Source organism: Vigna angularis, chromosome 3 (genome assembly GCF_016808095.1).
Source record: "Vigna angularis cultivar LongXiaoDou No.4 chromosome 3, ASM1680809v1, whole genome shotgun sequence".
NCBI classification, from domain to species: domain Eukaryota; kingdom Viridiplantae; phylum Streptophyta; class Magnoliopsida; order Fabales; family Fabaceae; genus Vigna; species Vigna angularis.
Genome location: NC_068972.1, coordinates 23,010,748 through 23,026,279, shown reverse-complemented (window position 1 = coordinate 23,026,279; position 15,532 = coordinate 23,010,748). Strand labels below are relative to the sequence as shown.

General features: G+C 33.1%; 2 protein-coding genes across 2 annotated transcripts; one reads left to right on the top strand and one right to left on the bottom strand.

Moving 5' to 3' along the window:
• The first annotated feature begins 4,646 nt into the window (after positions 1-4,646).
• Positions 4,647-5,054, top strand: LOC108324615 (uncharacterized). The gene has a single exon (XM_017557557.1). The coding sequence runs from the start codon at positions 4,647-4,649 to the stop codon at positions 5,052-5,054; it is 408 nt and encodes a 135-aa protein (XP_017413046.1).
• Positions 5,055-12,022: 6,968 nt separating this feature from the next.
• LOC108324892 (rho GTPase-activating protein 2) lies at positions 12,023-15,105 on the bottom strand. Its single transcript, XM_017557830.2, has 4 exons — positions 14,636-15,105; positions 13,870-13,990; positions 13,425-13,775; positions 12,023-12,834 (listed from the first exon to the last, which is right to left on the bottom strand). The coding sequence occupies exons 1-4, from the start codon at positions 14,959-14,961 to the stop codon at positions 12,277-12,279; spliced, it is 1,356 nt and encodes a 451-aa protein (XP_017413319.1). The 5' UTR covers positions 14,962-15,105; the 3' UTR covers positions 12,023-12,276.
• Between the last annotated feature and the right edge of the window lie 427 nt (positions 15,106-15,532).

Sequence of the window (15,532 nt, the reverse complement as noted above, 5' to 3'; positions counted from 1 at the left end):
AATTATAAAAATTATTTATTATTTATTATTTTTATAATTATAATTTTATTATTTTTTATTATAAGAAAACAAATATACATGTATGTAGCGCATATGTTTTTATCAGAAAAAAAAAAGTACTAATTTAATATGATTAATATTATTAAAGAGATAGAAACAAAAATACACATTAAAAAAATTACATAATAGGAAAATTATTATGAAAAATCTAATCAACAAAGGAAAGTAAAATTTAAATTTTTAAGTTGCTTACTTTAATCTATGATATAAAAATATACATCAAATGCAATATTTATGAAACATACCAAAGTATTATTAGTAAAAGTTTAATATTTATAAACTATAGCAGTTGTCCTAAAAAAGTACCAGTTAAGTTATAAAGTACTTTTTCATGTTTTAACGATAAAATAATATATTTTATTCTTTATTGTCATAATAAAAAAGGTTAAAGAGTTTAATATTTAATTTAAAATATTTGTAAACCTTTTTGCAAACATATTTTACAATTTTGTTTTTAAAAAAACACGTCCAAATAAATGACTTTGGAAAAAGGTAGAGTTGTAATTGTAATTAAACACGTTGAACCAAAGAAGACGCGTTCAAAGATGCATTACAAAAACATGTTGCTTTCATCTTTATCTCGTTTCAACCACGTAAAACACGTTGCAGTAAACTAAGTTGAAAAATTGGGACAGCCAGAAATTACACATTAAACATGTTTAAGACAAGTTAAAAGACTTTAGTATTTTCATTAATTTATTTATAATATAATTTTTGAGCTAGATAGATAAATGCTATTGAACTTTTTTCTTATCAGAAATGCTACCGAATATACTTTTTTTCTGAAAACATAAATTATTTTTTTTAATAAATCAACAAGTTAGTTAGACAAAGGAGAAAAACAAGTTATCATTTAGTGATATACAAATTTTGTCCGTTAAAATATTTTTTAATCATGAAATTATTTATAAATTTTTACAAACTTTCTTCTCATTTGTTTTTTAAATTCAAACAATTTCATTTTCACTTTTATTTTCTTCATTCCATCATTTTTAACTCTTCAAATCTACATCCATTCTAAAGAAAATCTTATACTTGTTATATTGGGATGTTAATATTTTTTTAACAAGTTAGTGTGAATTTGAAAGGACCAAAAATATGAAATTTAATCAACTTAAAAAAAAGTTTTATTTACATTATCACTTTTGTTTATGTGAAAATAATTTGGAGGCAATTATTAAACAATGAAGCAATATGAAGACCTAAAAAATGGTATTTTAGGAGTGATTGTGAGTTAAAAATAATGAGACTCTATTACACTCTTGTAAGGGTTCTAGAGTCATTTGTCTTCTCTCTAAGGGTTCTTGCATTCTTGTACCCTGTTCATTTGTATGAAGATTAGAAACTATCTGTGTGATTCTTGTGGTGAGATCTTCAAGTCTATCCGATAAGTTTCTCAAATAGAATAAGTTAGTTTTCTTCTCTTTCTCTAGTTTTACATTCTTCAATGCATATGAGGTTTCTCTCTATAGCATGTATGGTTCGAGCCTTCCCTTAGGTTCTCTACTGATAAGTGGTTATAATGGTATACCATGATCATGTTTTTGTTGTCTGTAGGTGTTCTTTGGTCTCTTTGATCTGAAAGAGCATAGTAGGGTTCTCTAAAGCTGGTTTGAGTTCCTAAAAAGGTAAGGGAAGTTAAAGTTATTTTATAATTTAGTTATTGAGTATGAAAGAATATTTGGTAGTTTATGAAACTGATGCATGTTGATATTGTGTTAAAATTGTTGTTATTGAGTTTGAAGTGTTTTTGGAACGTGGTTATTGGTTGAATGATGTTAATATGTTTTGCTAATTTTGTTTAGAACTGATTCTTGTTATGAATGTTGTTGTTGAGTTGTCAATAGTATCAAGTGAGTTGTGATGTTGAGAAGAAATGGCCTGGCTTGGGTTGCAAGTCTTTATTTTAGTAAAAAGAGAGGTTTTTATAGGTAAATTTTAGAAGTAAGGGTTTATTGAGAGGAACAACAATATAAAACATATGATAGAGTCAATTGAGACTTGTTGGGATCTTGAGTTACTAAAAATATGATATGAAACTAGGTATGAGTCAATAAAGTGGCTTTAGAAGGTTTTATGTTAGGGATTTGACTAGTGAGAATTTAAATTAAGAAGTCTGTATGAAAAGAGAGTGTTTAGAGTATATTGTGGAGTCATTTATGACTTGTTAGGACCCTTTGTTGGCAGAAGTTTGAGTTAGAAGGCATGGTTGGAGTTTAGGCACTCTTGGGTTGTCAAAAATGGTTTGATACAACTATTCTTGGTTCTTATGATCAAAGAAGTATTTATTTTCATCTCTAAATGTGTTTTACAAGAATTTTATTTAGTGTGTATGGAACCTCTTTGATCAATTGAACAAGTCTTAGATGCATCAAAAGCATATTTTGAAGTGTGTTGTCACTTGATACTGCGTTGAGCGCCAGTTGACCAGTGTGTTTAGTGCTGAGTGCCCTTCTCTGGGCGCTTGAGCACTAGTTTGTAGTAGCCATGGCGTTGAGCGCCAGTTAACCAGTGTGTCTAGTGCTGAGTGCCCTTCTCTGGGCGCTTGAGCACTAGTTTGCAATAGCCATGGCGTTGAGGGTAGTTTCAAGTAGCTAGGGCGTTGAGCACCAATCTTAAGACGCTTGATCACCTAAATAATGTAAGCTTAGGGAGACGTTCTTTTCACTTGCTCCAACAAAGGTGAAGGGTGAAATAGATGGGAAGTCAAATGGTTCTACATGTGTAGATTTTATCTTTGTGAAAACTTTTATTTTATATAATTATTCTATTATTATTTATATAACGTTTTATTTTAATAGTTTTATACTATTAAACTGAGATGTTGCAAATGTTTGATATATAATATGTTAGAAATGTATAGAATGTTTTTAACATTTAAAACAAAATTTCTCCCCTTTATTTTTTTTTAAAATTAATTAATTATATTCTTTAATCTTTCTTTTAAACTCCTTGAGGTTAGCTTCTACCATCTCTAAACTTTTTTTTTTTTTTTTATTTCCTTGTCTCTTTATTGAGTAATACTTCTCCTAAGACGCAATGTCCATGGCCAAATCTTCTTGACTTCCTTGAAGCACTTTTCCTTTACATGTGACCTCGTAAATTCTTTCTTAACGTAGATGTTGGTTCGTGAGTTGCTGTATTATCTTTGTTTTTCTCTATCTTTTTGGTTTTCCTTCAAGACTTATATTCTATTATAATAAGTTATCCTTTTAATATAGATAAATTTTTTATATTCATTTAATATTATATTTTTTATTTTTCTTAAAATTAACTTTTTTATAATATTTTACTTTTATATATCCTATCATTATTTTATAAGTAATATATGAATAAGGCAAAAAGGACCTTAGAGAAGTATCCCAAAAAATTCTACCTTTCTGTGGTACGTTTCGTGCAGCCCATAACTTTGCTTTACACATCTAACACGAAACTCCACGAACTTTTACATCTCATGTAATCAACCTAACATTTATCCTAAGGATCATTTCCTATTAATTTAAACAAAACCATGTTCTTCTAAGTACTTGGATTTGTAATCGTTACGTATATCTAAAACAAAGTCTATTTTAATAATTAACAAAGTTATCAAGAGTTTATTCTTTACACATTCTGAGATAATATAGGTGAATTTTTTTCTTCCACGTATATATTACTTCATTTTTACTTTACATATAAATAAAATATATACAATATTATTCTTAATCACCAACACAATATTAGAAATTATATATCTAACTATAGTTATCTAACTTATTATACTTTACTTTTACTGCAACAAAAATATGTATATTACTGTTATCCAATTAAATGAGAAAAAAAATGAACAAGTTTAATTTTTTATTCTTTCATACATGTATCTCGGTTTGTTAACCCACCACTTGAATCAATTGAGAGAGTATTTTTCAAAAAAAAAATATCTATATATACTTTTTTTCTTTCTTTCAGAAATTTCACAAACTAATCACAGAAAGTGAAGAAAACAGCTAAGAGCACTAGATTTAGCAAAACACACCCTAATATGAAATACTTTAAAAACATATTATTAGGTCGTTTTCATGGGTATAGCGGACACCTAGGACACAACAAAACCAACAAATGAAAACAACCTTCTAGAATATGAGCGGTGTCTTTTAATTTAAACCATCACGCACACCACCCAACCAATTTAAATCACCTCCATGAACATAATGAAGATAAGTCTGGTTTGACATTTAATCATAGAGTACTGTTCTAGAAGTGGGTACAAAAACAAAAGGAAAGAAATATAAATCCTTATCGTCTTCTATTGCTTTTGGGCATGCGGCATGCATTAGTTTACTCAGTTACTGTGCTTCTAGAAACCATCACAACACGATTATAAACACAAGCTTATTTAAGGCACCACCTTCCTTTTTCAATAATGACAAGTCCCATTTTGGAGAGGCAAACGTTGCAAAGATTGGCCACTCTCTGTCACCAAAAGTGTCAATCTAAAGACCCCACCTTTTCTTCCTATGTGAGATGCCCTTTTTCTTAGGATCTCATCTCATCAATATCAGAACGATAAAGCAGAGAAAGAAGCCTCCTTTTGTTACTGGGTCGCCATGGAGAGGAAGAAGCCTCTGGATTTCTCTTCTTACTTTTGTTTTGAAGCCTCCGGTGACTCTGAAGAAGCTCACCCTGATGATCCCATCTTTGCTTGTGAAATGACCAGAGCATATGGTGATGATGAAAATGATGATGCTCTATCTTGCAACTTCGAAGGATCTGGTGCTTTTGATGGTGCTGTGTTCGACGAGGAAGAGAATGAGTGTTGTGATGATGACCATGACGATGAGATTGCCAAGGTGACGCAGGATGAGAAAAGTGGCGTTTATGGAATGTCATACTGTGAAGATGATGACATGGAAGAAGAACACATGAAGTCCCATGTTTCTTTCGATTCAGGCCACGAGTTTGTGGATGAGATGGAAAAGAACAGGCTCTTCTGGGAAGCTTGCTTGGCATCTTGATCATTGTGTTTGCTAATTTGTTGAACTTCCTTTTTTTCTTTTCTGAATCACTCATGTACCTTAGATTTTTATTTGATTTGTTAGTGTTATGTACATATTAAACCGAAGGGTTTACTAGGTATGTTACAATAAAAATCTTTTGTTTTCTGTTTCAATGATTCTATGTATCAGAAGAAGTTATTCAAATTACTGGGGTATATATATATATATATATATGATTATTGATTAAAAAAGGTTTTAGAAATGATGAGGGGCACCAACCCATTAGAAGGGAGATGGAGGTGGGTGGTAAGAGGAAAAGGAAAGGGCTAAACTCATTAGTGATTAAACATGCATTTGGTTCCACGTTGGCTGCTGTATAATATGTGAGTTTGCAACGTTTGACCCGTGTTTATTTGTGTGGTCCTTTGTTTCGGTCCCAGTGGCTGTTAGCACATTGGTTAGGTCAATATTGCTTCGTACAATCATTTGTTTTTATCGAAAGGTCACACGCGTTTGATAAAAATAAACATGTTAATTTTTAGCTTATGTAATTAAAGGTGGTTGATTATAAACATGTTCATTTTTAGCTTATTTAATTGAAAAATAACTTTTTAACAATTTTTTTTATAACTTTTTTACAACCATTTATAGTTTGTGATTGATTGATCTGTTTCAAATATACGGATCAATAAAATTGTGAGACATTATCTATTTGTCATCAAAGGTGATTCATTAACATAATAATTTTAACTGCTTCTTTATAAAGATTGAACTTATAAATGGTAAAGTGGGACTGGTCTTGTATACGAGGGGCTTGTAAGAAAAAAATGTAGGATTGGTTGAGTTTTTAAGATTGTTAGTTTGGTTTGATCTATCTGTATAATTTGTAACAATAATAATGGAGTGAAACGGGTCAACTCACATAATCCGAATAAATTTAAATTACAAAAAAAGTTATATGATTTTAATATTAAATGGAAAGATAATCATGAACCAATAAAATTATATGTAATTATTAGGTGTATAAAAATATAAAAGTTATTAAATAAACATTCAAATGTGAACCTAATAATTATGATTAATAATATTCATAATTTCAATGAAAAGAATTATAAATGAAAAAAAATCAAAATTTAAAATGTATAATTTTTTTTAGATTAATTATTATTTAGTCTTGATTTTGGTTGAAAAATTTTAAGTATCCATATGTTTTTGTTTCAATTGAGTTTTAAACTTGTTATTTTTTCAATCAAATTCTTTCTGCACTCCAAAGTCGTGCAATACTCTATTTGAATCTAATTTGAGAAGCAAGTTCATGATATTCTAAATTATCTATCTCTTTGGTTCCTTATTCACAACTTCAACTCAAATCTCGTTCTGAATCCGTGCTTATGAAACTTGGACCTTATTGTTTGTTAATTGATGTTTGATGATTTAATATTTTCTAGAATTATAATTATTATGTTTATTATTATTATTGATTAAGTAAAATGCATGATTGATATGTTGTTATTTAGATTATTTGTGTAATGTGTTGTTACAATATGATGTGTTGGATTGAAGGTAGAAGGGTGATTTAGGATTGAATAAGTGTGGGCCAAATCCTAGAAAGAAAGAGAGTTAAAGTAAACTTTTGGGTTTCAATTTGTATTTTGGACCCAAGGGCAAAAAGGTCATTTTAACCTTATTAATTAGTGTAGAAATTAAGTTATGGGGGTGTGGAAAGTAAAGGAAAGGAAAATAAGTCTGAAATTAAAAAATTTAGTGGTTGTTGATATTATTTTAATTCAAAAGATAAAAATAGAATAAGAAAAGATAAAAAGGAGAAAGGGAAACTAGCGTTGCACATTCTAACCTATTTAGAACGAAAGAGAGAGAGGGAGGGAGAGAGAGGCAGTTTTGTGAGAGAAGAGGAAAAACTGCAGAAACCTTAGAGATTGGTGTTGTTTTAGAGTGTAGACAAAGCCCTAGGATTGGCCAAGGTACGAAGAAACTTACCTTTGTTTGTTAATTATTGTATGTTATTTATGTTCTTGGTTATTTTGATTAATAATTCTTGTTGACATATGTTATATGATAATGATTATGGTTTTATGTTGCTCTTGTTGGGCAAGAGTTTATGTATCCATGGGCATAAAATTTATGTAATAATTGTGTTGGGTTTTCCCTATGAATGTATGTATGGTTGTTGGGTTATCCCAACAGAGGGTTTGATACTAAGAGAGAATAAAGTTATGAGGCTTGGAGGTTTTCCATGCAAATGTATGTGTAAGGGTGTAGCAATAATCATATGAATTATAATTTTGTTGTTTGGGTTATAATATGTTAATGATTGAATTTGGATGATTCAAGTGTTGTGGTGTATATGTTTGAGTATGTTTACAAGGATATGTGATGCTTGATTGTATGAATGATGTTTTGAGGGAGTTCTCTCCTGATTTAGGGTTGTTGCATGTGTGTTTCTAGACTTGAGTTATGTCCAGAATGTGTTTCGTTTCGCATATAATCAATTATCACTAATGATAATTAATTCTTGCGCGTCGATATTGAGTTTGGTTGCGGGAATAATCGATTATCATTTATGATAATCGATTATCCCTTCTTATGTGATGTTTCTGGGTGACTTTCATTGAGATAATCAATTATCAAAAGTGATAATCAATTATGACATTGTATTTTGGTGAAAAATGTTGAATTTGATGAAGAATGGACGTGGTTCAAGCCTAAGAAACAGTGGAATGCGTTGGTATTCAAGGAATGAGAGTAATGAGCATGTTTAGGGTCAGTTTTGACTTGTGATTGTGAATTAAAGTATGAATGAGTATTGGGATGTACCTATGTATGTGATTGATGAGCATGAGAGTGAAGGATAAAGTATACTTGTTGTACCTAGTAAATCCTGGTGCTATTTGTGAATAAGTGCTTCCTTTTGCCTTGTGTACACTGGAAGGGTTATTCGGGTATTGAACCTTTCTTATGTGGGGGTGAAGGTGTCTTCATTGTCCTTGTGTGGCTTGATTACATGTTCCTTGCTGGATTGCAAGACTACTCGAATGTATTTGTATGGGAATCTATAGATGGGTTGTATGGAGAATCTATCGTCGGTGAAGTAGGATACTACAAGAGTGAGACTGACTTTTTCCATTGGTGTTTATGGTTTGGAGATGCTCATGGTTGTTCATGATTGGGATAGTCATGATGTTGGTGATCATGATGGGGTATGTCATGATGGAGGTACATGTGTGGATTATCGTAATGACGATGATGCTCGAAGGAATGATATATTGATAGTAATGAGATTATGTGGTGTAGACAACATAGGTGTTGGTGAACAGATAGACTGCGGTCTAGATATGTGATGATCGAGGATCGAGGATCGAGGTTCAAGGTTCGAGGATTTAGTAATTTATCGTGATTAATTGTTGTGTTAGAGGTTTAAGGATCCTATTATTATTATTATTGAGTATGGGGTGGTTGTTATGGTTGATATATTCAATGTGTTTATATCTTATTATTATGATTATATTATCGGTAGTTTACCCCATACATGTTTGTGTTTGTGCATGTGAATGCGATGATTGTATAATGTGTGATGTTATACGGGAGCAGATGATGCTACAAATGAAGATAAAGCATAATAGATTCGTGAGATGATGGGGGACAGACCTGAGGGTTTTTATTTAAAGCTATTGCAATTGAGTTTTTAAGACAATGTAACTAGATTTATTTTATTTCCTTTGTTATTTTGGTTTTATTTAAATAGTGCAATTGGACAAGTATTTTGGAACTATTATGTGATGCAAGTTTAAATGCTGAGGTTTTTAAAAATACATTTCTGCGCTATAAGAAATTTTTGAAAATTACCGGTTTTTGTAATAACCCATGACATCCTGAAATTTGGGGCGTTACATTTGGTATCAGAGCCAGGTTTCAAAAAAAAACTTTTGGGGCTTTTGGGGAGTGAGCTCGTCTAGCTTTTGTTGTGTAACTTTGTGAATTTCAGGTGTAACTAAATGATGGTGAGAATTATATGCATATATGTATATTTGTGTGAATTGCATGTGTATGTGTATAACTGTTGAATTGAAGTGATTAAATAAATGTTATTGTTGTGTGGGTAAGAAGATGTCTCGTAGACCACGATCCCCTACTAATATCGTTGAGGATATAGCTCGTGCTCTCAAGCAAATGGTACACGCACTATAAGGATAACATCCAGGACCTGTCCGTTGGTACCGTGCTAGTATGAATGATTACCTACGTCATAATTCATCTAAGTTTAATGGAAAGGCTACTCCTGATGAGGCAGATGATTGGATATGCAATAATGAAAAGATCTTTGGAGTGATTGATTGTACTAAGGAGTAGAAGGTGATTTTCGCTACATTCATGTTAGATTGGTGGAGGAGCACAAAGTTGTTGATGATTACCCAGGGAGAGGAGATCAATCGGATGACGTTTAAGGGGAAATTCTTGGAGTGTTATTTTCCGGTAAGTGTTAAATATGACAAGGAAGTAGAGTTTCTGACTCTAGAGCAAGGGAGCAGAACTGTGCAGGAGTATGTGGCACGCTTTGTATACCTCTCTAGATTTTATACGCAAAGCATGAGCGAGGATTGAAAGTGCAGAAAGTTTGGAAGTGATGATTGTGATCATTCGTGCCACTTATTGTTCATGAAGAAACTTAGTGTCCAATGTGATTTTAAGTTATGTAAATGAATATTCAAAACCGACAACTTGACTCCCTAAATTTAAGAACTAGACTCCTGAATACCTTTACTAGTAATTGATTACAATTGGAATGTAATCGATTACCATAAGAGTTTCAATGAGTGGCTGAAAGCCTTCAACGTGGCTCCCTAGATACACAACTAGGCTTCCTAACATTTGCTCTTGTAATGGATTACAAATAGATTGAAATCGATTACTAGTGAATTATTGTCCAACTTATGCTCTAGTAATCGATTACAGGGTCTTTGTAATCAATTACCATAGGAGATTTTGGGGGGTTGTATAGAATCCTAAATGTGACTCCCAAGCATGAGAACTCCCAAGGTTGTCTGGACTGTGTTTTTTAGTGATTTTTTCAATTTTTTTACTTGGCTGAGTAAGTTTCGTCGTCTTTGAACGTCTTTAGAGTATGAAATCCCTTATAAAAATGTTGAGGTGAAATCCCTTATAGTTGGTGTGGAAAGGGGTTGTTCAAAACCCTAAACCTAGGTCCCCAACTTATGCTCTAGTAGCTTATAGGATCCTAGTCACATAAAATAATACATTACTTCACAATTATAGAGAAGTCAACTTGGTTCGTGAGAAACAAATGTTACCTTAATAGAAATTTACATGTCTCCCAATTCATTTGGCTTATAATCCTTGACAATGCATGCCACAAAAGGAAGAACATGCAATGACTTTATAGAGTCGAGGTGATTAACATTGTCAATGTTTCCATCCTTCATAAGACCTACATTTGACAATATAATAGTGTGTGATGTTGTTGTCATCAAAAGCACTGTATATTTTTTAAATGTGAATGAAATTTCGACCATGGTGTTGTATGAGCATTTATGCTCATTTTAAAGGATTCGATTTGAAGTCATGGTCATATGTTGCTTGAGCAATATCTTGAACAAATTCTTGAGTGTTTTGTGGTTCATCGTTGTCTTTATTCATTAAGGTATTTTGCACATTTCCTGCAGGTCCAAGTATCAGTGTGATTGTAGAGTTACACCTTTTAAAGAAATCTTCAAGGTTAGTGTCATCAACATCAATACCTCTTACACATCCATTGTTCAAATATCTGAAATAAAAGGTTATATTACATAACCATTATCAGAAAGTGATCAAAAAAATTTTCCACCAAGATTACATTGATTAGGGAAACGTCGAAGTCACAAGCGGTGAGAAACGAAGGAAAACTAGCAAGGGAGATAGGAGAAAAATCATGAGAGAGAAGAAAGAAGACGAAGAATTGCGAGAGACAACAAAATGTGAAATGGTGGACATGACGCTAAAAGTCACAGTGGAGGTCATCACTAGTAAGTAAAAAAGAGAAAGGGTGAGAGAAAGAAATGAGAAATGACAAAAGAGAATTACGAGAAATAGCTAGAGAGAAGACAAAAAAAAGTGACTAAAAATTCATTTTAGAGAAACCGGAAAACATTCTTTTTCTTCCAAAACTGCCCTTCACGTCACATTTAAAATTTTTAAAGCTTATTTGAAATACATCCATCCGTCGCTGAGAGCTGGCATTGTTAAAATGTTGTTACCAATTGATTGTTAAAGAAGCGTCATTGCAAAATGAATCACGCGCCATAAACCCATTCCCAATTCCAGCATTTCACCAAATGCCACGGCAGCAGAAAAAAAAATTGAAAACTCAATTCTAAATTTAGCATCAGCTGACACGTAAGTGGGTAAGATTTTGGTAGGTCAATATATCGTGTTTTCTTTATTCTAAAAACTGAGAACAAGAAAAAAAAAGGTAAAGAGACAAATTGAAAAAAAAAATGAAGAAGAAGCATGAAGGACTTATTTTCATGAATTAAGGGAAGTCTCTCTTACTATTATAATTTATTTGAGAATCATAGATTTTAAAATCCTTATGATTTAGAGTACTATTAATGAAACAAGAATGTATGAAAACTACAACTTATAACCAAACGTGTTAAAAGTAGATATTACAGGCAAAATTCACGAAAAAAACAGGTTAAGGACAATTGAACCAAATATTAAAGATAATGAAACATTAAAGCATTTTCAGGAGTATATATGGTGAAGGTAGATTTACTTTTGCGCGTTACAAAGTAAGAGTTGGCCTTCTTCTGGAATTGATTTTGTAATGATGGCCACTTTGATAGCCAACCAAACTTGTCAATATTATAGCACTAGTAAGAATTCCAATCTTTCTACTGTGATAGGTATCCCTATTCAACATAGAATAGGGAATCCATGAAATTTTGATCATAACACATGCAGGAATTCACTTAGCTGAAATTTGAAGCCCTGGCTACACCTTAGCCTGTTGTTCCATCCATTTTGCATGGTTAGAATTGTCTATTACAAGAACATACAGAATCGGGTAAAATTCAGCCCTAAACTGAACATAACCTGTCCATAATACACAACAAGAAAAGGGTTCCTACTCCATCTATTAATTTACACAAGCAAACCTGCTGCTTGTAAAGACAAAATCAGGAAAACATGGTACTAAAAATCTCGTAAAAAAGAAAACCAGTTCTTAGCTAGAAGCAAGGAGTGTTACAGGTGAAATAGAATCAGCAAACTTATCGACCATCTCCACATCTTTGGTACTTGTACATCCTATTGATGAACTACTTGTGTCAACACTTGAGGTCAGTGTTGTCCTCAAACAGGAATTCCCAGCTTTGTTATCAGTAACAGATATAGAAGGCTCCATGCTATAGGCAGAGTAACTTATGGTGCTAACATACTTCTCCAAATGACCAGCAGGTTCTTGTGAGAATCCCTTTGTGTTCTCATCCAACTGCTTCAAGAAGCACTCCTCTATCTCGCTTAAAGATTCAGCTTCCCCTTCACTGCTGTGGCCATAGTGAGCATCATAATCTGATTTGGCGCCTCTCAATTCACCGCTAGTGTCCATTTCTCGCTGACTGTCGTATTCATCCTCTGATTGGCGACCCGATGAATGAAAAGACATGGAAGAATACCCACCTGGTGTTGTTTCTTCACGTTCTCGAAGTGTCTTCATGATAAGTGTCTTGAGTAAATTCATCACTTGAACCGCGTGCATCAGGGCAGTTAGAGGATCAGACATCTGTCCAGAAAACAAAGATGAATTAAAAACAGGCCTTTTAGTTCTAATGTGCAAGAGCTAAAATAACCTACTGTTAGCAAAAAAAAAAATGGCAGCTTGTTTTGATAATGAAACCTAAAGTTTTCTCATGTGAATGAAGACAAAAATGATAGATAATTTTTTTTACGAACATGTCTGTATAACCTAGGATTAAAAACTGCTGAAAGTATTCCTAAATATCTGCAGTTTGAAAATGAATGATTTGATTTAAGAATTTATGTAATGTTTAAACACTATTATGTTATTTATATGTTTTTTTGGTGTCACGGGGTACTATTCAAGAGATCTTTTAAGGGGTTGATCCCTTTCGACAAATATTCTTTCAGACAAACAGACAACCTTTCACCACATGCTTAAGGAACATGGTAAATATAGTTCGATTTTAGAACTAGAATATTGTTCCTATTTAAATTTTGTGTTACACTTTAGCCCAGAAATAATAGTTCAATAAACTACTCTGCATAACATATTTCCTCTTCTTTCAAACAACATTTAAAAAAAAAGAAAAACAACAAAATAGATACAGACAGACAATGAGTATGTCAGCATACCTGAGTCATGTTTGGAGCAAAAACCATAGCAATATTTCTTGCATTCATTTTGTTAAATTCCTCCTCTTCTACAACATCGGCCATGAGATCAATGGCCCAGCTGAGTAAGGCAGACTCAGTTGGCTTTAGCTGCTTCACAAGATCAACAGATTCTTCTTCTGTGTTGCATTGAAGAACTTGCTCAGGGGAAAGTCCATCTAGCACTCCTGAAGGTAGCTCTCGGAACCAGGCTTTAATTAGTCCCGCCAAGCAGTGCACATCAATGTCATCAGGCACAATGCCCCTATTCAACTGGTCCCTCACATGCTCCTCTTGACTATTTTCTGGGTTTATGCGAAATATACCCTCAGCCTGGAAAGAAAAAACAAAAAGAAAGTTAATCTGAAACTCACTGGTTGCAAGAGCTTGCTGTTACAAAAGATAAAACACATAATACAGGCAGTACCTTTAAGCCTCTCTGTGAGTATAGCCGGTCCTGCATTAGCAAGAGAATAGTGGGGACACTGTTTCCTTTAGAATCATAAGAACACTGCATAGATTCTGCTGAGACGCCAAACACACTTACACTGCAAGCATTGGTGACAAGAAATCGCAAATTAAAATGATGCTATAAACATAGGAAAACCCAAAAAACCCTGCTAAATTGGGTTCAGCGAAGAATTAGGGTAAGAAATCAAGGCTGGACTATAACTTCTGAAAAATGAAATAGCAACAAAACAGAAAAATAAGAAACTCTAAACAAGATTGAGCAGTTCATTCCGTGGCTAACCAGGAACTTGTACAAGGAATTCCATGTCCTAACATGTGCTCAATCTCTATTCATCCCGTGCCCAACGAAGCATTTAACCAACATGTTCCCCAAATCCCAAACAATGAGAAGTTCCTCACTTCGCAACAATTTATACAAGAACAAGACTCTACAGGATCAGGACCAAAGTTAAACGAATAATGAACAACCCCAATGCACTAGTTTGAAAACGAACTAGCATAGACGCATAGAAGAAGTTCGGGCCACATTCTTCACCACCCTTAATGAAAGTCAAACCCTTTCTGTCTTCCACATATACACACCAAAAGCTCTTCCAAGCACACAAAAAAAAAGCCAAAAAAAAAAAAAAAACTTGATAGCATTTCAAACAAAACCCATTTGAAATCTAACAAAAAAAAATAAAAAGTATCCATTTAGAAAGAAAAGAAGTGGTAGTGGTTACCTAGCACTGGGGACCCTAGCAGGGATCTCAACTTCGAACTCATAAGGAAGACCGAGGAAACCATTGAAGCGGTCGAAGGTGACATGAGTGATGTGCTGAACGTTGGTAGGCCATCCGATCTCCATGTTATGGACGGTGGAGATTACATCGTCCGGTGGGTCCACCCTGCAGGAAACCATCGATTTTCTGATGGCCGCCAAGAGAAACGCCACGAGAGAGAGCTGGTTCTGCTGCTCTTCTTCTTCCTCAGCGGTTCGCGCCGCCCTCGACCGCTTCCCACCTCCGCCGCATCTACCGCCCTTGGTAACCATGACCACTCCGGTCATTCTCTCTCTCTCTTGCCTTGGAGATGTGGGAGTTTTTCAAAATTTTGAGGATGAATGAAACAATGAATTGGAGTTAATGGGTTTTGTTGGGTTGCATTCAATTTGGTTTTGTTTTGATGCTCTCAATGTTTAAAGTTCAAACTTCAAACGGCCATTCTTTTCTCTCTCTTCACTTTATGAATCTACTCTACCTCTCTTTCTTACCTCCATGTTTGCATTAATTACCACTCATGCCACTCTGCTTTATTAAATAATTCATTAATAACTTCTAATCCAAACACAAATAACGTTAACGCCACCTGCACAAGATGTCACATTATTATCTTTTATTTACAATAATAATAATAATAATAAATACTTGTACTTGTCCATTATACTTAATAACTATCCACATATACTTTCACTTTTCAAATCAAGACTTTCAACTAATTCACACACATTCAAAATGTTAGTTGATTTAGTTAGTAGTAATAAAATTTTCCTAAAATTATTGAGACTTATTGTCTCAAGTTTTTATTTCATTAGTAAGAGATATTTTGACAAAAAAAAAATAATTGATGCAAAAGATAAT